This window comes from Trachurus trachurus (assembly GCF_905171665.1).
Source record: "Trachurus trachurus genome assembly, chromosome: 19".
Classification (NCBI taxonomy): domain Eukaryota; kingdom Metazoa; phylum Chordata; class Actinopteri; order Carangiformes; family Carangidae; genus Trachurus; species Trachurus trachurus.
Window position 1 is genome coordinate 446,535 of NC_139913.1, and position 23,565 is coordinate 470,099.

The window sequence follows — 23,565 nt, forward strand, 5'->3', positions numbered from 1 at the left end:
GGTCAACTTTCACATTTATGATTGTGTTGTATGTTTATATCTTTATATATGTATATTTTTAGATAGTGAAGCATGAAGCAACTGGGCAGCTGTTAGTAATGGCTAAATACAACTATTTACATACAGTTAGGAATCAGACGGTTCACACAGATTTCCTCTGCTCTGCTTCAGATTCACAAAGTCCCAACAGTCCTGAAGATGATGATCCAAAATCCAGGTGTTTGCTCTTCACTCATCTTTGGCTGAGATTAATTGATGAGGAAAAAACAATTCATAACTTTGCCTTTGAAAGCATCATCACTGTACTTTCAGTCTCTAAACCAATACATCAGTGTTGTTTCTCCAAGAGATACTGTGCTGCAAAAACCTGTTGATCACATGAGACTGAGAGGAGAGATGAAACCACAGAGGATTTCCTCCTGCAGGATCTCAGTGAAACTCTAAAGGGAACATCTGAGGGACGATGCTGGATCTCAGTGAAACTCTAAAGGGAACATCTGAGGGACGATGCTGGATCGTTGACTGAGCTGATGGACAGGTGTGTGGCAGCTGACGAGTCTGGATGTCAGACAAGTTCCTCCTCTGCAGCCTGGACTCCTTCTTCTTCAGCTGGTCCTCCGTCAGCTGTGGAAACACCCAGGTTGAAAGACTGCAGCTCTATGGCCTCCTGTTGGACTGGACTCTGCCCCCTGGTGGCCTGGAGAGATGTGGCAGCACACAGACATGAGACTTCAGTTCAACATACAGGAGCTGAGAGCTTCATGTCAGACAGAGCTCAGGTCAACAAAGGTGAGTCTGGTACCTTAAAGGAGCAGTACGTAAGACTGTGGACAAAACTGTTGCTGCGGTCAAATTCAAAACACTGCAACGCGTTGTTTCCAGATATCCACACACTAACCTCTGCCCTGCTCCAGCTTTGTGGCTATGGCACCCCGAGACTCACTCAGACAATCTCTACAGTCTCTACAGTCAAGATGATCATGCCTCTCTATAGCTAATATGTTAGACTGCATCAACTCAACACACTGTTACTCTGCATGAGTGTTTAACGGATGTGCACTCACTCCACCCATAAAAGACGTGCTAACCAACCTGCCAAGCGGTTGTCAACCTCTTGGCGAAGAGGTTAGTATCGTCGCCTCCGGTGCGAGACATCGTGGGATCGAACCCCACCTAGGGCAGGCCGTGAGAAACACAACGCAGAGGGCCAGATCGACATCGGCTACAAGTGCACAATAACATAAATCTCAATAGCAGGCAGAACAAATTACAATTAATCGGTCAAGCAAGAACAAGTTATTTCAAACTGCTGGGCAACAAGGTGCTTGAATCTGTTTAGGGAGGGTGGATAAGCCAACTTCAAAGTGTTTTGCAATGTGTTCCGAGAATGCGCAGCGGCTACAGAAAAGGCAGTTTTGCTTAAGTTTGTTCGGCTGTAAGGCACCTCTAGGAGAAACCAGTCATTGTGTCGGGTAGGATAATGATTAGCGTGCGGGGATAACAAAGAGGAGATGTAGTCTGGAGATTTACAGAGAATATGAGACGTCTTACCACTGAATTAACAGCACGACGAGCAGCTCAGTGTTTTCACAGTCTGAGTTTTCTCCTCCACTTTCTGAGCGTCGTATCATCAGGTCTCTGACTCCACACTGCTCCTCACAGCAGCAGACATGAAGATGCTGCTGGAGCCTCCTCTCTCTGCTCTACACTGACCTGATGCTCTACTGGACACTCAACCCTCCGCCTCCGGCACTAATGGAAATATTTCACTAGGTATGGAGCTATTATTGTTGCAATATTATTTGCAAATGCGTATCTCAATCTGTGTGTGCGTATTCAGATCTGTGTGTGTAATATGATCTGTGTGTGTGTATTCAGATCTAACCCAGCCGTAGCTGCAGCTCAGTGGGAGCCAAGACACAAAATCAAAACACAAACATTTGTGTAGTAGATTTGTGTTTTTAAATGTGAATATTCCTGCTGTACTAATGTTGTCAGTTAGATCAATATCTCAAATTAACATGATTCCTGACATATTGGGTGGTTTCATGATTACTTACCATACATTTCTTACATCCAGCTCCTTTACGGCTGAGACAGGTGACAGCGATCATCAGCAGCAGACCGAGTGGCAGGACGACCAGTCTGATGATATAACCTGTTGGATCTGATGAGACACATTCAGTCATCACGTTAGATCACATGACATGAGTACAACAGCTTCATTAAACAAACCTCAACATGTTTGAGTCAGTTCTTAGAGCACTGGTTCTCAAACTTTTTACACAAAGTACCACCCCAGAAAAGTGAAACACACCTCCCCAACTACTGCTGACTACACAGCAGCCTGTACCTTCTGCGCTTGCGCGAGATGCAAAGTCTCCCTAGCAGCAGGCAGTGCTAGTCTCGTGCCAGTAATACCAAACATGAAAACAGGAAATGCCATAACGGAGAAACCATAGAAAAACCATGGAGATTAAAAACAAAGTGCACACAACATTAGCTTGTTATTAGTTTTGAGAAGACGTTTTGGATGTTTTGGAAAACAAAGCTTGGCAGCAGAATGGTCGCACCGGCTGAGCCGATGGTCGCGTTGTCTGCTCTCGGGTTCGTTATTGCCTTAAGACATCGCAGGATGGAAAAAGTAAGGAGAGACTGCACCATTTGTTTACTATGGTCACTTCCGCCCCTCTCACACACTGCGCTGATTCGCTAGGGCACCGCCAATCAGAATCGCCATAACTAGCAAAAAAAAAAAAAGGCTAATGATAATAATAGCCTATAAAAAATAAAACAGGATGGCGGAGAAAAATGTAACTAGTAATGTAACTAATTACTTTCTCCATGGAGTAATCAAGTACTGTAAGGCATTACTATTTTTGAGAGTACTGTGGAATATATTACTTTTTTGAGTAACGAGCCCCAACACTGCAAAACATGATGGTTTTTATAAAATGTGTGATCTTGGTTTTGTCTGAGTAAGGATAGTTTTGGTTGACTTGCATGATGACTGCTAGGAGGACAGATATGACCAGTGTAGCTTCGCCTATATCAGACCTCAGATCAGAGATGAGATGCTGCATTCACATGGAGACCGGCAGATGGCAAACGGCGCTGGACGGAACGTCAAAAACAAGTCGTCGGGAGTCCAAGTCGGACGGGATGGCTAGACGGCAAAACGCCTCACAATGTTGCTGTGGCGATGTCCACATACTCATTCCGTCACGGCAGGCGGAATTAAAGTATTTTAACTCTGGACAGCGTTGCCGTTTGCCGTCGACAGTATTTTTTGCCTTGTCCACTAACTTGAAATCCAGTTTGTCGTCTGCCAGACAGCATAAATCTGATCTGAGGTCTGATATTGATACAGATAAAGTCTATATGTGACCCAATCCATCAAAATGAGTCACAGTGACCCAAATTTCAAAGTTGAGATTTTGGTATCAATGGAAAGATTAGAAAATAAGCTTTAAAATGACACCCTAGTCAAAGTCATAGTTAGTTAGTTAGTTAATTTATTGACACAAATCATTAACTCTTTTGCGACCATTGACGAGTAAACTCGTCACAGCCTGCCGAACGTTCACGACCATTGACGAGTTAGCTCGTCAAAACCGTTTTTTTACAGATTACGATAATAGACACTCTGAGGTACCCTGTGTGTGAATATGGTAGTCCTCTGATATGTAAAACTGTTTTAAACTAAAATCAAAACATAATGTTTTTTATAAACTGTGTGATCTTGGTTTTGTTTGAGTAATCGTTCTCCTTGAACGCTGCTCTGGGGACGCGCTGTACGGCTGTCCGCTACAACCTAACACGGCTACAGCAGCTCCGCCTTTATGAAACCCATGACGAACAGCAACAGCAACTCCCCCTCAGCAATTGGTGGTCAACGCCGCTCGTGATCGTACGGGATTGGATGAAAGGGTCAGGTTACCTCAAATCAGATGAGATTTAGATTTGACAGCTATCCCATTTCCGGAGTTTTGTGATTGTTGTTTGTCTGGTGGTGATAGTACGATGAAAAGGAAAAGACAAAGAAAAATAGAAAAGAAGAAGGTGGAATCTCGTTTTCACCAGAGAACGTTGGAGGAATCGTTACAATTTCTTGTCAAACACAAATTATTGAATGAGACTGACGACGAAATTGACGGTGATGGGGATGAAGAGCAGGCGGAGGTGCCTTTCATGTCGGGAGCTTCAAAGGCTGACAGCCCCGCATCGTCACAGTCAACTTCGGCAGTGGAATCTGAATCCGAGTGGCAACCAGGTAATGTTATCAACATTTCCATAGATAAACCTAAGCCTATCCATCAAAATTACCGGAAAAATCATTGCAACCAAGTTGTTGTTGTTATTATTACTATTATTATTATTATTATTATTATTATTATTATTATTATTATTAGTAGTAGTAGTAGTAGTAGTAGTAGTAGTAGTAGGTAGTTGCAGAGACCTAGTAGCCCACTAACTGTTAGTAGTAAATTTATTTTATGGTGTGATTTCACACTCAGGGACGTCTGACACCCAGTCTGAGGAGGATTTGCCACCAAAGCCTGTTTCTGCTCGTGGTAAGAATTCAAGCATACATTATTTACCACATGAATGATTTTCCTCTTTGTGGTTTTATTCTTATCCAGCCTAGTAGCTAAGTTTTTCTGACTCTGAAAAGTTGATTGATTCTAATTTACCTATCCTACATGTAGGCTACTTTTGACACTTGATGTTATGCCCACAAAAGCACTCTTTTTTTTTGTACACTACCACATAGGAGACATTATATAGTCTATATTCTGTATTGATGGGAAACCTTTGTCTGTCTCTCTCTGTCAATGTATCTCCCACAGTTGGAGGCCAGGGGTCCTCTCGTGATCTGCCACAGGCAGTGTCCATGAACCTGGACTCAGCAACAGGTAGCTACATTTACCCTTTTTCCTCTGAGGTGAAGACTGATCTAGTTGTCATGGTCTGAAGTCTGTCTGTCTGTCTGTCTGTCTCTCTCTCTCTGTACATCCATCTATCTGTCACTGATTAATCCACAGACAGTGCCAAATCTGATGATGGCGGGGGTGACAATTTGCAGGAACTGCAAAGAGGGGATGGCAGTGTCGGGAGACGCCCAGCTCCACTCCCAACAACAGGGGGGGGCAGTGAAGCTTTGGGTATCCCAGGGGAGTCACACTCTCCTTCTCCTGACACAGAGAGAGGTGAGGACAAAATATTTTTCTGCATATGTAAAAAGAACATAGACGCAAGATGTGTAATTAGATATTTCTGTCATTTACAGGACGTGGCATGCAAAGAGGCCGTGGCAAGCGACAAGGCAGTCATTCTGTGAAAGCCCGGGCTACTAAATGGCACGAAGATGGTTGGCAGCCTGAAGACTTCACCTTCACAGCAACCCCGGGACCCAAAGGAGCAGCGGCAGCACTACAGTCTGAAGAGCCGGTGGACTTTGTAGAGCTGTTCTTCACACCTGAGCTCCTCCAGAGTATTGTTGAGCAGACCAACATTTATGCACAACAAACAATATCTTCGGTAACCCAACACATGCCTCACAGCCACATCAAGTCATGGAAACCTGTCACGGTGCATGAAATGAAGGTTTTTCTTGGGCTCCACTTTCTTACCGGTATCATCCGTAAACCTAACCTAAGAATGTATTGGTCCACTGATGAACTGCTGTCAACCCCCATATTTAGTAAACGCATGTCTAGAAGAAGGTTTGAGCTTATCATGCGCTTCATGCACTTCAGTGACAACAGCAACCCTAACACACAAGACAAGCTGCACAAAGTACGCCCTGTATTAGATTTGGTTCTGTCCAAATTTAAGGAATTGTATCAGCCGGCTCAGAACATTGCTATAGATGAAGGGATGCTTTTGTGGAGGGGACGCCTGGCCTTTCGGGTCTACAACCCAATGAAGCCAGTGAAGTATGGAATCAAGTCATACATTTTGTGTGATTCAGAGACGGGATACTGCCACAACATGAGGCCATACTGTGGGGTTTCAGGAGCGCTGGGTGAGACAGTTGTAGCCCTATTAGATCAGCTGGCAGACCATGGATACAAATTATACATGGATAATCTGTACAATTCAGTAGGTCTAAGTGAGGAACTGTTGAGGTTGAAAACTCACACCTGTGGTACATTGAGAAAAAGCAGAGGCGGACCAGACATTATTGAGAATATAACTAACTCTGAGCTGAAGTTGGGTGAGACAGTGGCAAGGTGCAATGACAGGGTGATGGTGCTAGCCTGGAGAGATAAAAAAATAGTTAAAATGATTTCCACCATGCACAGGGATACAAAAGAGTCCATTCACATTTGGCAAAGGGGAGGGCAGCGGCTTCTGGTTGAAAAGCCTTCCTGTGTTATTGATTATAACTGCAACATGAACGGTGTAGACCGCCTAGACCAGAACATTGGGTACTACCCATTCACTAGGAGGGGTGCAAAATGGACGAGGAAGTTTGTTTTTTATTTATTTCAAATATGTGTATTCAACGCCTTTGTCATTTACAGATCAAAGCATCCTGGGGGGAAATACAAGGTACTCATGTCATTCATCACAAGTGTGATCGAGGCTTGGACCAGCCCTCAGGAGGAGGTGGGTGGTATGGCAGATGAGGATGAGGTGGCGCAGCCTGCGAGGCAGAGGGCAGAGCAGACGGCTCGTAGGGATCCTACAAGCAGGCTGGAAGCACGCATTGCTGGGCACGAGCTGGTGAAGTTCCCACCCACACCCAGAAGAAAAAATCCCACCCGCAGATGCAGTCTGTGATAGGAGAGGGCAGCGAAAAGAAACAAGGTTCCACTGTAAGGCCTGCAATGTTCCTCTCCATCCTGTGGAATGCTATACAGCCTATCACAGCAGGGAAAACTATGTGTAGGAGGTGTTGTGTTGCATAATTATATGGTTGCTACATAAAGCTACATGAGATGATACAGGGTACACCCAGTTTTGTACTCTATTTATTTTATTTTGCACAGGCTATGTAGCTATTTATTTATTTATTTATTTATATAGATAGAGAGAGAGTATATATATATATATATTTTTTATTTATTTATTTATTTGTTTGTTCATTCATTCATTCATGTATTTGATCTCCAAATAAACTTGCCGTTTTGTTGGCTGTTGGTATTGTTGTGTTTCAGCAATGTCATCTGAGTCTTGTGTCATTCGACCCATTTGTATAACGTTAGCGCCCCCCACTGGATGTAGATTTGCCTACAAAAATACTTATTTAGCCGTAGAAATGATTTGGGAGACATGCCACACTGCAGAGTACCGGTGAAATGAGCCGATTGCCACTTGACACAAAAGTGCGTTTTTCTCTGAAACTAGAGCGGGAGCTCCGTTTTTGGAGAAACCCAGCTCTCTTCTTCTACTTCTTACTTACGAACGAAACGGCGGAAAAACTAGCCGTTTTTTCGAGGTGGACGTTGTAAAGTCACTCTTCAACCACGTGAAGACCGTTTGTTTCTGGGTGATGTACAGAGTTCGGTTCGACGTGAGATAAAAGGTAAACAAATAGCCAAAAACATGTGGTCCTGAGCGGATGTGCTGAGAAATTAGTGTGGTCGCGAAAGAGTTAAAAACATAACGTTTGGGTCCAAACAATAAACGATAAACAATATACAATATACAATAAACAGCACAACACATACACACACACACACAAAGGAAAAGAATAAAAAGAAAAAGAGGGAATGACACTTAATATGCCCTCCCATCTCCCATCTATTTTTCTAACATTGTCAAACAAGCCTGTAACATAGTTAAAATCTTTTTATCAGTGTTTGTGAAAAGAGAGCTCAGCTCTGTGGAGTCATTTGATGGTTTTCGAGATGTGGCCATTTGAATTACGATCTCCTACTCTCTTATTCCGTTCTAAAACCTGAGAAAATTGCAGTTAAAGTTTTTGCCAGTGACTCTGGCATCTGTTCCTGTACCACGTGATTACATGCACCCTATACGGTCCCTTGTTGTCATAGATGCAACATTCAATGAACCTCGGAAAGCAGGGAATCTCACAATTCAGATGCTTTTTACAGCTCGTCTCTATCATAAACAGTTCAGAAGTTGTCATGTTTTGTTGACATTTTGTAAAACATGTGCAAGCGTGTATGTTCGGTTTAGCATCGTGGCTACGTTCGGTTTAGCATCGATGCTACGCTCTGTTAGCGTCGATGCTACTCGGTTTAGCATCTGTTTCTTTACCCGTACCTTCTCGTCATAGAGGCACCATTCAATGACCGTCGGAAAGCGGAGAACCCCGCGATTCAGATGCAGTTTACAGCTCGTCTCTATCATCAAAAGGTTCAGAAGATATTTCATGTTTTGCACCGAAGCAGCACTCATTTTCAGAGGGTTTAAGTTGCAAGTCAACTTTAATCATCATTTACGTGCCTTTTCTCAATTATCTGGGGTCTCATTTATAACCGTTGCGTACGCACAAAACGGGGCTGAAAGTGGCGTACGTGACTTTTTACGCCAAGGTTGTGATCTATAAAAAACAAACTTGACGGGAGAATGTGCGCAGCTCTAAGCAAACTCTGACCCATGCGTACGCTGGTTTGGAGGAAAAGGGGAATTGGCGACACAGACGGTGTGGTGGTGAACTGAAGTCAGACTCGGGAAATGATGATTGAGAAGAACGATTATGTTTTTATTATCGGCCGTCACACATTTAATTTCAACCCGTATGCGTTAGATCCATGTTGCCACGGTGATTTAATTCAACAGCGCCCTTATTTTGCATCGGACTGGTGTTTCAGAAACATCTTCTTAGAATGTAACTGAAAATTCAAAATCAAAATTCCTTCTCTATATTTAATCACCACCGTCTCTCCGTCATATTGTCCACTCCAGAGCGCAGGAGGAGGAGAGGAGGCGCGGCTGCATGGAATAAATACATGGTGTAAATAACTTTATGTTCCTATGATACTGTGAACATATGATCTTGAGTCAATTAAATCTCAAACCCTGGAGAAAAAAATCCAGTAATCGTTCCCACAATTGTTACATTCTGTTTTCTTCTTATCAAGAGAAGTGTCATGTTTGATCATTCATCAGAATGTAACTGATTCCGCTAATTATTCAAAGTTTTATCGATCAGTCTAATTACTGTAAATGTATGAATACAGCGGTGAGCCCCGTGCGTAATTCTGCACCACGGCACCGCTGGAGGAGAAAGGAGGGAGAGGGAGACCATGATGAATGGTTAATAACTCTTTCAGATTAAAACTGTTGTCATTGTTGTAACTATGTGCCGAACCGGGTCCAGCATTAGAGAGGCAGCGCACTGAAACAACACCGCGTGCGCTCTGAGCCGCTGACGCCGTTAACAGCTGCAGCAACACGTCACGTCGTCACTTTCACACCTGCAGCTAATTCACAACACCGACAGAACAACAGCACGTCAGGCTCATTGACATGCAGATCGCATTCATGTGGTGGTTTGCATTGGCCATCTACGGTTAAAACAGGGCGTGAACAGGGCGGAACGTGAAGCGGATTCAGCTGCGCACACTTGTAGGAACTCTGTGATTTATAAAGGGAAGTTTGCTTGCAAGTGTGCGTACGCAGGGTTTTATAAGTCTGAATATTTACTGGCGCACGCAAAACCTGGCTTTTGGGCGTACGTACCCTTTTAGTAACAATCCCACGCACAGTTTTATAAATGAGACCCCTGGACTGTGAAACTTTGGGAGATTGTTTTTGAATGTCATTGCTTTGAAATTAGCCTCTTTATGCAGAGGCCATTTTTGGCAATTTCCGCCTGTTTTTGTATCACTGCAATTAAAGCTTTTTATTTACAGAAGTACTAATCCCACAACTATGGTTAATGGCTTGAATGAAAGAAAACCTTTGTCCCTTTACATCTATATCTATAAAATATTGAATTGAGTCATTCCATAAAAAAATGGGCTTCTGAAATTACTATTTAAAAAAAAAAAAAAAAAAAAACGAGTTTGAAATTTTTGGTGAAAAGGTGATATATCAAAATCCTAATTATAAAACAGGTTGAATTTTACATATATGGTTCACACACTCCCTGTCCACATGTGTACCAAATTTTAGGTTGATATGTAAAACTACTGAGGCACTATAGAGTTTTTCCAAACAGTGTCCCTTGGCGATGTACAGTGTGCAAAAACTGTCCAAAATTGTCCAATTTGGCTAAAATGCACACTGCAAGATTTTAGTGAGATTTTTTTTTTTCCAACAGATAACCTACTGGGGCCAATCACACACTTGATGGCTTTTAGGAACACCAGTTACATAAGTAAAATGCCATTTGAAAATTTAATTTATGGGGATGAATATTTAGTGTCCAAAACCCATCCAAACAGGAATTTGACCTATTTTCGCCTGTATTATATTGTTATTTTCCTTTAAAACTCCAGAAGTAAACATCCCACAACCATCAGTGATGGCTTAAATTAACAAGGACATTTGAAATAGTTCATTTTGTCTTTTATTATTATTTTAATTAAACTTGGGGCAGTAAAAACACACTTTTTGTGGAGACTTGTATTGCTTACTTGTTGACACTAGGGGGAGAGGGAACCACAGGAACCAGCTGGGTGCAGGCTTAAGCTTTGCCCAATCAGGGATCATTATACATCAGGTCACACCTTAGAGTCTCTGCTATTGGACCAAAAAGTTTTCACCCCCGTGACTTTGATTGACAGGCGACGAGAGATGCGCAAAGCGGGTGCGCAGTCTGACGGATAATAGCTCATAGCATTAGCACTGCGGGTAAACGTAACCTACGATGGATTATCTGGTCACGATGGATAAAATCAACTAAGCCGGTTTTGTCGAGCACATCTTCAGCTTGAAAAAGAGGGTAAGCTTGTAATTTTATCCAGTGTTTTAGTGGGTCTATCATTGACAAATGTCCGTATTTTTCGGCACTCGAAAATGACTTCCGGGTTTGTTTGTGTTGAGTGAGCAGGCTTGTTTAAACCTTTGATGGGGTAAAAACTGCATTTTTGTGCTTTGCTTTTGTTTATATGACAGAAAACGATTTTTTGGTGGTGAAAGAAGAGGTGTACAGATGGTACATATATGTTTAAATCACCTTCGTTGTTGACGTGACGTCACTTGTGGGCTGCCGTAGTCTGATATTGTTTGAGACATTTTCAGTGACTGTGAAAAAACCGTAGCACCTAGAAACTTATTTTTTTTCCTACTTGTTGCCGAAAGTGTCCTTAAAAGGTCTGTGGTGGAGTTTTCATTACACCATGCCTACTTTTCGTTGTATTAAGGACGCCGTTCATGTGTTATTGATTTGGGACGCCTGCGTCCCAACCACTAGGGGGCCTGCGTGAACAGGTTAGGGTAAAAAAATGTTTGCGATTTTCTATGGGTTTTCCAAGTTATCAGCTGATTATCTAAAAATAGAACGTTGCGACTTCCGACTCATTTTGATAGAACGGGTCACATATGTAGAACAGGGAAGCCCACAATATCAATATCAGATCTCAGATCAGAGATGAGATTGAGAGACCTGCAGTACCTATTCTGCCCGACGCCACAAACATTCTACATGCCACCTTGTATCTTCTAGCTCTCGTATTCCTGTCAGAGTCACTAACAGACCAGATGCTTCCCGACCTATCTTCACTGGCTGTAAAGGCAACATGTTACATACTGAAATCAGAGCTACAAAAGGACCCAAACATGAACAATCTGACTACTGTTAAGTAAGATTTTAGAGAAACTTGTTCTTATTCATTTAAGTACCTTTTTAAATTCACACACCAAATTAGAAATGTTTCAATCCGGATTCAGAACAAATCACAGCACAGAGACCGCCCTACTAAAAGTAGTAAATGATATCAGAACAAATCTTGACCAGAACAAAGCTACAGTTCTGGTACTGCTGGACCTGAGTGCTGCTTTCGATACTGTGGATCACCAAATTCTTTTAAATAGATTAAGTGAGTGGGTTGGCCTATCAGGATTGGTTTTAAACTGGTTTTATTCATATCTTTGTGGAAGAGAGTTTTTTGTCTCAATTGACAATAACTTCTCCAAACACTACGAGATTACCTGCGGGGTACCACAAGGATCAATTTTAGGACCATGACTTTTTAACCTATATATGCTACCCCTGGGCGGTGTCATCAGGAGACATGGAATTTCCTTCCACAGTTATGCTGATGATACCCAGCTCTATGTCGCCATGTCTCCTGATGACACTGGACCCATAGACTCACTTTTTAAATGTATTTTAGACATTAAGGCCTGGATGTCACAACATTTTTTACAGCTCAATCAGGACAAGACCGAAATGCTAGTCATTGGCTCAGAAGCTCAGAGAGAGAAACTGGCCTCTCACCTAAACAAGCTTGGTCTAAACCCAAGTCATGAGGCAAGAAACCTAGGAGTGACATTTGATTCAGATTTTAATTTTAAACCACATATACGCTCTGTCACAAAAGCAGCATTTTATCATTTAAAAAACATCTCGAAAGTGAGGCCGTTTCTCTCTCGGAGCAACACAGAGAGACTAAGGGGCCGTGTCCACCAGACGCGTTTTCAGCGCTCTGGGCGTCTATTTTACATTCAAACCCTATTGAGTTGGGCGCTCACAGCGCTCAGCGCCCTCGGCGGTAAAACGCCCTGGGCGCTTGCTTCTTTTTGTCGCGGCGCTCAGAGCGCTTCGAGTTGAAATCTGTTCAACTTTTAGAACAGCGCCGCGCTCGTCAATGTCACTTTTCACCGCACTGACCAATCAGAATCAAGAAGGGGCGGGACATACGTTACCGACAGCAACACAACCGGAGACGTGGCTCGGTTTATATCATGACCCACACTTGTGTTGAAGGTAGGCCGACCTCAGGGTCCATGTCAAAAGCTGCCGCTAATGCTATTGTGTATTTCTGACACTCGTTGTAGTGTTTACATTAAACAAGGCCGGAACACGGAAGTGTCAGAGGACTCGTTTTGTAACCTAGCAACAGCGGCATTCTGACGAGGGAGAGAGAGAGCGCTAAGCGCTGGGAAAGCAGCGCTGAGAGCGCTGTCAGAGCTGAAAACGTGTCTGGTGGACACAGCCCCTAATGCATGCTTTTATAACTAGCAGGCTAGACTACTGCAACGCTCTCTTCTCTGGTCTACCCAAGAATGCAGTAAACAAGCTGCAATTGATTCAAAACTCTGCAGCACGAGTCCTCACTCAGACCAGAAGGAGAGCACACATCACGCCAATTTTAAAGTCTTTACACTGGCTGCCTGTTAGTTTCCGTATTGATTTTAAAGTTCTCTTATTAGTTTTTAAAGCACTCCATGGATTTACACCAGATTATATCTCAGAGATGCTTTTATTGTATGAACCAGGAAGGCCCCTCAGATCCTCTGGCTCCTCTCTTTTAACTGTCCCTCAGAGCAGAACCAAAACATTTGGTGATGCTGCTTTCAGCCGCTATGTCCCAAAGATGTGGAACAGCCTGCCGGAGGATCTGAGAGGAGTTACAAACATTGACACTTTTAAACGTAGGCTAAAAACTAGGGCTGTCAGGCGATTAAAAAAATTAATCTAATTAATTATAGAATTTTTAATTAATTAATCTAATTAATCGCATTGCATGACTAATCAATTGAATACACCTAGAAGAGAAGATTTGAAATCCACATTTTTATTGGTGAAGTGCGTTTCATAAATGAAATTTAAAAGAAAATGGTCAAGCACATCCCAGCAAACCAATGGGCTCTATGCACAGCTCCAGCACTTGCTGAATTTAAGGCAGGTCCTTCATTTCTTGTCTTACATTATTGGACACACTGATTAATCCAGGTGTGTCTGAGTAGTCACAATGGTCAGACACACCTGGATTAATCAGTGTGTCCAATAATGTAAGACAGGAAATGAAGGACCTGCCTTAAATTCAGGAAGTGCTGGAGCTGTGCATAGAGCCGAACCGAAGCAGCACCCTGGAGCGGAGGCAGTTTCAGATCACACACACAAAACACACAAACAAACAGGGAAAGAGCGAGAGAGAGAGACGAGTGACGAAGTGGCAGAGACGAAGTGGAGGGAGTTGTTTGACCCACAGCACACGGCATTATAATTATATTAGGTTATTTACTTATCCATGATGTAAAAAAAAACAGCTCTATGTGAGTAAACAACAGCTGAGGAGCAGAGGCGCGTGTGACCGCCGCGGAGAAATCAGTCTGTTGTCACCCTGCTTTAGCGAAGCAGGTGGGAAGTGACCAACACGTCCGGACAAGTTCCTCTGTGCTATGCTACCGTGACGTGCCACTGCCAAGTAGCCAGGGTCATTCAATGGGCCAAATTTAAAGTGCTGGCGCATTGAATTGCCACTCGACCACCAATTTGCGGTGTAATTAATTAATCTAATGAACGCGTTAAACTGACAGCCCTACTAAAAACCCATCTTTTTAATCTGGCTTTTATGCTATAGTCTCACAGTGATTTTATTCTGTTTTACAGTTTTATACTCTTTCTTATTGTTATCTTTCTCCTATTTCTATCCTGCATTTTATTCTATTCTGTTTTATAAAATGTTATTGTTGTTAAAAGTTGTTATTTTATTTATCCGTTTTTTATTGCTATATTTTATTTTTCTTGTTGTTTTTAATCTTCGTGCATTAGTCTCCTTGCTTTTCTTGTTTTACCTCCTATGTTTATATTGTTCAGTCAAAATGTAAAGCACTTTGAACGGCATCTATTTGCTTTGAAAGGTGCTATATAAATAAAATGTGATTGATTGATTGACAACAACAGCCTCTCCCCCCAGCAACCGGTGGGCAACTCACTCGTGATGGTACGGGATAGGCCTATTTCACGACTTCCGGGTTTAGGTACTTCCGGTTTCCTTTACAGGGTAAAACTACTTCCGGTCGCGGAAGCGCAATGGCTGAATCCAAAAATTAAAGCTTCTGCTGCGTACCTCAGTGTACAAATTCTAGCCAAAAATAGCCGTACTTGCATTTCCATGAGTTTCCGAAATAAAGACCTGAGAAAGAAGTGGGTTTTGGCTACTGCTAAAAAAAATAAACAGCATAGACCAGCATCCTTTCCATGCTGGTTTTTCTAGCAGGGTAGGCTATACGAAGAGATGATGGAAAAGAGTTTGTTTAGCTTGCTTTTGAACGGCAAAATATTAAAACTAAACCGTACACTGGTTTACAACCGTTACTGAATTACTGTATATCAATGTCAGTTCTCCAACAAAATCTTCTTGCTTCAAGGTTTTATTTGTCACTGTCCACATGGAAGATTAGCGGCTAATCATTAGCCTACTGTAATAATGCCATACATAAAACATATTAAGCGGCAATATGTATTTAATCATCAAAGATGTTCACTCAAACCCACATTATTTTGAACAACCTTCAAACCACACACAGCCAGTACCACTACTAAGCATAAAGTCCGTTAGCTTAATGCTAACTAAGCATAACGTCTGCTAGCTTAATGCTAACGACGGGCTAACAAATTAGCATCGCTATCGCCGTTCAGCAGCAGTAGCAGTAAAGCTGCTAAAAGTTTTAATATTCTTTAATGCGAGAACATCGCCGTTAAATCCGCAGCCTGTTGTCAGTTTATCCAGATATTGCCTGTTAGGAAATGTGCTTGTTTTGGGAGAAATGCAAAGTCAGCAGCAACCGGGGGCTAGTAGGCAGATGCTCGTAGGCTACATCCAGGTAACTTTATCCACAGGTTTTTAGAGGTTTACCGCTGACTGGTTAACCTTTTTTTAGGAGATTAATGTTAGTCTCACTGATGAAATCTTTTGTGGCGGTCGTATTAGTTTGTTTGAATGAAAAGTGTAGCCACTCGGTCAATCGCTCTAGCCGCAGCTGACCGGACCGGATGTTGATTTACCCTGTGTGACGTCACTTCCGAATCTCGTGAAATAGGCCTATTGGATGAAAGGGTCAGGTGACATCTGACCCATTTGTATAACGTTAGCTCCCCCCAGTGGATTTAGATATATCTACAAATACTTATTTACCCGTAGAAATCATTTGGGAGACATGTCACACTGTAGAGGAGCAGTAAAATGTGTGGATTGCCATCTAACACAAAAGTGCATTTTTCTCTTGGCTCTCTTCTTCTCCTTCGTGCTCATGAACGAAACAGCGAAGAAACTCACTCTTCAACCACATGAAAACCGTTTGTTTCTAGGCCTTGTCCAGAGTTTGCTTTGACGTTGAAAAAAAGGTAAACAAATAGCTAAGAACATGCGGTCTCAGCAAGATGTGTTGAGCAATTAACGGAGGTCGTGAAAGAGTTAAAGGAGCTGTGAGTGAGGACTGTGGCAGCTGCTGGGTTTGTCAGTGAACCACAGCAGGTTGGTTGAAGCTGCAGCCAACGTATCTGGCTGTTGTGGTAAATAATCCTCAGAATGGGTTTCTCCTGCTCCGATGTCCCATTCATCCTTTGGAGTGAACAGCGTGTCAGACGCACAGCCAGAAAAGATCCAAAGAGCATCGTGGTTCACTGATGATTATGATTTATTGTCAGACATGAAAAGCACAATAGTAAAGTAATATGATGTTTCTGGTGGTGTGTTCATGTGTCTGTTCAATCCAGTGATGCTGCAGTCAGTGACAGTATCACTGCATCACCTGCCGTCCCCCATCAAACTTAAAGGATGGAAAAATGTATGATAATGTTGTTCTACATCTTCAGTTCAGTGGAGACGACTGACTGTCACTGTAGATGAACGAAAATATTACTCACTGATGTACTTACCTGAACAGGTGATCTCCAAGGTGGAGGAAGAGGAATATGATGATGAACACTCCCTCAGGGTAGATCCAGACTGAACACAGTCAGTGTAGATCCACCACACAGACCTCCATGAGGACTCCTCTCTTTCTCTTGTTGAAACAGCAGAGCCACAGTCCAGATCTCTACAGACTACAGATGCTGCCTTCAGGTTCCAGTAGAAGTAGCTGCTGTCCACTGGTCTCCACTCTCCTTGTTTCAGCTGCAGTTCACCTGCACAGCGACTGGCTCCTCCCACCAACCTGACAGACTCTGAACACAGAGAAGAGAGTGAAGAGTAAAAGTGAGTTTGATTCAAACAGAAATGAACAAATCCAACCTGTAGCTCCACTTGTACCTGAGCAGGTGAGTCCAACAGCTTTGCCAGGTGAGCAGCTGGTTCTAGTTGAGCCTGAGCTTCTACAGTCCAGGAGAGCTGACTCGTTGCCTCCACACTGGAACTCTTTGGTCCACATTGGAGCCTCCACTGCTCCATAGAGCGCCCCCTGGAGGACTGAAGGAGCCCCACAGCCAAGCTCCCTACAGACCACCTCTGCATCCTGCTGGTCAAAGTCATCTTCACACACTGAGGACCACCACTGGTCAGACTGGTTGGACTTGACCTCCACTCTGCCTGAACACAGACTGGTCCCATTCACCAGCCTGACAGAGTCTGCAGAGAGAGACACAACATTTAAACTTTGATCCTGACCTTTATTTACTGTCATATCAACTTTAAAGTCATCAGCATGTGTCCAGAAATGAGTTCCTTCTCTGTCCCCAACACAACCATTAAAGAAACTCACAGTCCAGCTCTTGAGTCAAAGACTCAAGTCAACCAACCGTCTGGACTTCAACATCTTCACAGAAACAACTTTACCATCATCAGTCAATGACCTCGTTAGTCCACTGTAACCTCCAGGAGTTTCTAAAGAGTCATGTGATGTGATTTGCTGCCACAGATGAAATAAATTCATGAGGAGTGAAAAGGATTCACAGCGTCTCTGACGTCTTTACAGCAGAAATAAACCAGAGAGAAATCTGTCAAACTCTGAAGAATGAGATCTGTCAGAGATGATGAGCTCAAAGAGACTAAAGGGTTAAAACTAAAGAAAATAATGATGCAGAGGAATGAGAGGAAGACGACTCACTACAGTGAAGGCTTCCTATAGGACAGTGGTTCTCAAACTTTTTAGGTCGTTCCCCACCTTGGGCAAGGGAGAATTTTCAAGCTCTACCTCATTACAAACAAGGGTGAGTATATATGATGCTCAGTGTTTATAATCAACATACTGTTACAGACTGTCTGTCTGTCTGTCTGTCTGTCTGTCTGCCTGCCTGCCTGTCTATGTCTGTGTGTGTGAGAGAGAGGTAGGGGGAGAGGGGGGGGGGTCTTTACAGTACTTTTAGATCAGCTGAACTGCATCAAAGTATGAAAGTTGATTTGTTGAAAATGTTTTCCTACATCTCCAAACTGTCTAAATGTAAGTGAAAAGTGGAAGTTGACTTCTTGACTAAAGACGATGATGTAACATGTTGAGATATTAAATGTCTTTGTTTTCAGACCTTCACTCACTTAAAGCAACATTGCAGAGTTTATCAGCCTTAAAATAATGTTTCCGGACTCATTGCAATGGTAGAAAAATGGTTAATAGGATGAATGGTGCTGCTGCTGCAGCCTGAGCCGGGTCGCCTCAGCTGAAACTGCACTATGTAACTTCCCTGCGCGGGTAGGATCAACCCCCCCCCCTCGTAGAGCCGTAGAGTGTGACCTGCTTCACGGCATACACACGCTTACCTGACTGTAGCCTAGAGTGAGCCAGCAGCAAAACAGAGAGCTAGACAGCAGCTAACCAGAAAACAAAGCTATCGAATCCCCCGTCAGACGGTCTGATGGGGGCGGATAGCAATTTGAACACATTAGCGTGATGAAGCGCTGTTTATAACCGTCACCACAGTCTGTCCATGGTGCCCGTGTGTGTGTAAGTGTGTGTGTGTGCCAACGCGAGAGAGACGGCGGTCGACACAGACTCGTTCAGTGTTTACACACACACACAGTCACATCCCCCCCCTCCGGTCGGACGATCCGACCACCCGCCACAGCCTCCTTGCAAACACCCCCCCCCCCCACACACACACACACACACACACACTTGGTGGCGCACGCTGAAGTATTTACGACACTTGTAACAGACGATAGCGCTTCTCAACCAGATGGTGGAAGCACTGAGCTGAAACTCCGCAATGTTGCTTTAAATAAAAAAAGAACAAGTTACTGAACATTTCTGCCTCCACAACAAAGGAAGGAAGACACTAAACCTGACTGTCACTGATGATGTCACTGATGGACTCACCTGAACAGGTGATCTCCACGGTGGAGGAAGCGGAATATGACGATGAACACTCCCTCAGGGTAGATCCAGACAGAACACAGTTAATGCTGATCCTCCACACAGACCTCCATGAGGACTCCTTTCTTTCTCTTGTTGAAACAGCAGAGCCACAGTCCAGATCTCTACAGGCTACAGATGCTGCCTCCAGGTTCCAGTCGTAGAAGTAGCTGCTGTCCACTGGTCTCCACTCTTCTAGTTTCACCTGCAGTTCACCTGCACAGCGACTGGCTCCTCCCACCAACCTGACAGGCTCTGAACACAGAGAAGAGAGTGAAGAGTAAAAGTGAGTTTGATTCAAACAGAAATGAAGCAAATCCAAACTGTAGCTCCACTTGTACCTGAGCAGGTGAGTCCAACAGCTTTGCCAGGTGAGCAGCTGGTTCTAGTTGAGCCTGAGCTTCTACAGTCCAGGAGAGCTGACTCATGGCCTCCACACTGGAACTCTTTGGTCCACATTGGAGCCTCCACTGCTCCATAGAGCGCCCCCTGGAGGACTGAAGGAGCCCCACAGCCAATCTCCCTACAGACCACCTCTGCATCCTGCTGGTCAAAGTCATCTTCACACACTGAGGACCACCACTGGTCAGACGGGTTGGACTTGACCTCCAGTCTGCCTGAACACACACTGGTCCCATTCACCAGCCTGACAGAGTCTGCAGAGAGAGACACAACATTTAAACTTTGATCCTGACCTTTATTTACTGTCATATCAACTTTAAAGTCATCAGCATGTGTCCAGAATGAGTTCTGTTACTGAGGGATAATAAAGGACTGTATAAACTGGTGGTTTGCTGATCCTGATCCCTAACTTCGCCCCAGGTGTGTCGGTCAGAACACAGATGCTGACAACTCTTCTTAGTTTGACTGTTTAATTAAGCTCAAGCAACAGTACAGAACATGGGCATAGCTTTGTGTGAGTGGTTCTGTCCAGAAAAGAAGGAAGAAACATATTATCTGGCCCACATTACATACACAAAATATATTGACATACTGCACCTTTAATATTGTAAAAATATACACCTTTCTGTATATGCAGTGTAGCTAATTAGCATTAACAGTGCACTTGCTAACTTAATACAGGAAAATACGTAGCTACACATCCACTCCTAACTAACCAATTAACAGCCACATGTTTTATATTAGCAATCAGCTCCAAGCTAGGTGGCTATAATTATCAACTTCTGAAAATAAAAGAATAGTGAAATAGCAACATAAATAAAACGACTTACAGGTCTCACGGACGCACGCACACAATTATGGTGAACCAATTAGTCTCTGGCAGCTTCTGACTGGCAGCCTCCGCGCTCTCTCTCTCCACTCTGCACTTTCTGCCGTCTTCAGGCTCGCATGTGCTCGCTCCCGATGCGAACGCGCAACTGCCTCTGATCACCGTCACGCGCCCAGAGTAATTAACACTGACCTACGGCCCTTTCGTACAGCCGCCCCCAAACAGCGGTAGCTGTTTGCACCAGCGAAAGGCTAATCATCCTGGGAAGGTGTGGGTTGATCCTTATCATCTGGTATGGCTGGGAGGACGACCAGGCGGGCGACAGGCCTGGTGTAGACCTTGTCCTTTATCTTCACGTCAGCAGACCTCACATGACCGTCTGCACTGGTATGCACCTTGATTACCCGTCCAATAGGCCAGAGTGCCCTTGGTGACTGGGGGTCTACCAGCATGACAACCTTGTCCTCAGCGAGGTTGACTCGGATGGCGTGCCACTTCTGGCGAGCTTGCATACCAGGGAGGTAGTATCTGATGAAACTTGACCAGAAATGGTCTGTCAGGATCTGAGAGTGTCTCCATCTGCGTCTGCTTAAGAGCTCAGTAGCTGGATACACCACCTGCGGAAGAGAACCGTCTCGCCGCCCCATCAATAAGAGACTTGGGGTCACAGGGTCCGGATCGGCAACACTGGACGATACATATCCCAACGGCTTAGGGTTCAGAAGGCCCTCCACTTCTATTAGCACCGTCCTAAGCACCTCCTCAGCCTGTGCCTGAGCCCCCACGGTTGTGTAGAGTGCCTGTTTGACCGAGCGTATCTCCCTCTCCCACACTCCTCCAAAGTGAGGAGCCGCAGGCGGGTTGAAATGGAAAGCTATCTTCTCCTTGGCGAGACTCTGTTGTAGTTCCGGCGACAGTGCTTCAAATGCCTCCCGTAGCTCCTTCTCCCCGCCTCGGAAGTTCGTTCCTTGATCTGAGAATAACTCTGCTGGGGTCCCCCGGCGAGCAACGAACCTCCTCAGAGCCATCAAAAAGGAGTCGGCATCAATGTGGGTGAGGAGATCTAAGTGCACGGCCTGCGTGGTGAGGCACTTAAAGATTATCCCCCATCTCTTTTCAAGTCGACGGCCCACCTTCACCTGGAACGGCCCAAAGCAGTCCATACCCGTGGAGTGGAAGGCTGGCTTGAAGAGGCGAAGGCGAGCGGCTGGTAGGTCAGCCATCTTGGGGACCACAGGTCTGGACTTCCACCGATGACACTCGGCACACGTGTGCTGGTGGCGACGGATAGCTTCACGCCCCCTGAGGATCCACAGAGTACGCCGAATTTCGGCGAACACCCGCTCCGGCCCAGGGTGACGCAAACGGCTGTCATAATCCTGTATCAGGAGTTTGACGGCAGGGTGGCTGGGGTCCAGAACGATAGGATGCAGGGTAGCGTAGTCTAGCTCCGCCGATCTCCGTAATCTTCCACCAACCCGGATGACTTTATCTGACTCGTCGAACTCTGGGGACAAGGTAAGTAAGCGGCTACTAGAAAGGACAGGCTTACCGGCTCTCAAGAGGCGCATCTCATCTGGAAAGCTGTCCTGTTGGGCTCGTTGGACGATGAGGGTCTCTGCTTCCTGGTAATCTGCGGCTGTAGGACCGCTGTGATCTGCCGCCCCGTGAAGCTCCTTCGCAGTCATCTCTACGAGCTCCCTCCATGTGCTGCACTTACTTGCGTCTTGGGTTCGGGGCTCCCCCACTGCAGATGTGACTCCGCAGAAGGTCGACTTCCTGAGTTCCGATACCTCTTCCTGAGCAGGAAGGGGAGGGTTTCCTGGCCACTCGTCCCGGGCTTGGAGGAGGAATGGTGGGCCCTGACTCCACCTATTGGGCACTGCAAGATCTCTCAGGGTCTTTCCTCTGGTGATATCATCTGCGGGATTCCTTGCTGAATCCACGTAGCGCCACGTCCGGAGATCTGTGAGCTCCTGAATTTCAGCCACCCTTGTTCCAACAAAAACTTTAAAGCGGCAGGAATCGGACTGCAGCCACATCAGCACAGTTGTGGAATCGGTCCACAGAGTGATCCCACTGATCTTCAGGGTGAGCTCCTGCTGAATCACTGTGGCTATCTGCGCTCCTACCACCGCTGCACACAGTTCCAGTCTTGGCATGGACAGGAGACGTTTGGGTGCCACTCTTGATTTTGCCATGAGGAACGCCAGGTAGGTATTGCCTTGGTTGTCCCCTGTCCGCAGGTATGCCACAGCCCCATATGCCTTCTCGGAGGCGTCACAGAATATGTGGACTTCACGCATGACGCTGGCACTGTCCACTGCTTCTGGGGTGTAGCACCTTGGCAGGCTGATGGATGGTAGGACATGTAGTTCCTCTACCCACTCGTTCCAGGCATCTAGAAGCTCTTGGGGGAGGAGGGGGTCGTCCCATTCTCTGTTTTTGTCCCAGAGTCGCTGGACCAGAACCTTGGCTCTGGTTGTATAAGGCAAGATGTACCCAAGAGGGTCGTACTGGCTTGCCAGGACTTTATACACATTCCGCATGGTCGGCACCTCGCACTCCACTGGCCGCTGCTTGTACCCTAGGCTGTCTGACTGGAAGTGCCAACTGAGCCCAAGCGTCGATTCAGGGACCTCTGCACTATCCTGGGTGAGCCAGAGCTCCAGGCGATCTGATCTGGCCTCCTTCGGCAGGTGGCCAACGACGATGGGGTTATTGCTGGCCCACTGGCGCAGCTCAAAACCACCGGAGGCTAGGAGGGTCCTCAGCCTGTCCACGAGCTCCCTGGCTTCCACTGTTGTTGGTAGGCTCTGGAGGCAGTTGTCCACGTAAAAACATCGTTCCACTGAGGACCGGACGCTGTCTCCAGGCTCACTGTGGTCCAAAACGTGCTTCTGAACAGCATAGATCGCGCAGCACAGACTACAAGTGGTACCGAATGGTAGTACCTGCCACTCAAAGACGTCTGGGGGGTCGTCTCTTCTCATGTCACGCCACAAAAACCGCAGTAGAGGCCTATCTTCTGGTAAGAGGCGGACCTGGTGGAACATCCCTTTAATGTCGCTGCTGATAGCCACAGGATGTTCCCTGAAACGAAGCAGCACGCCCAGGAGTGATGCGCCCAGTGTCGGTCCGGGCAGGAGAGACTCGTTCAGGTTGAGGCCCTTAAA

General features: G+C 45.1%; 2 protein-coding genes across 2 annotated transcripts in view; both read right to left on the reverse strand.

Annotated features, from left to right (window-relative positions):
* LOC311002756 (uncharacterized protein) overlaps positions 1-16,947 on the reverse strand; it is a gene marked incomplete at its 3' end in the record, with an annotated part of 78,610 nt that extends 61,663 nt beyond the window's left edge. The window contains exon 1 of the mRNA XM_083994226.1: positions 16,754-16,947. The remainder of the gene's footprint in view (positions 1-16,753) is intronic.
* Positions 566-20,060, reverse strand: LOC311003106 (scavenger receptor cysteine-rich type 1 protein M130-like; the record flags this gene model as incomplete). Its single annotated transcript, XM_083994791.1, has 7 exons — positions 566-697; positions 2,061-2,167; positions 16,919-17,041; positions 17,127-17,441; positions 19,123-19,413; positions 19,500-19,814; positions 20,054-20,060. 7 exons carry the CDS (start codon positions 20,058-20,060, stop codon positions 566-568), a joined length of 1,290 nt encoding a protein of 429 aa, XP_083850917.1.
* Between the last annotated feature and the right edge of the window lie 3,505 nt (positions 20,061-23,565).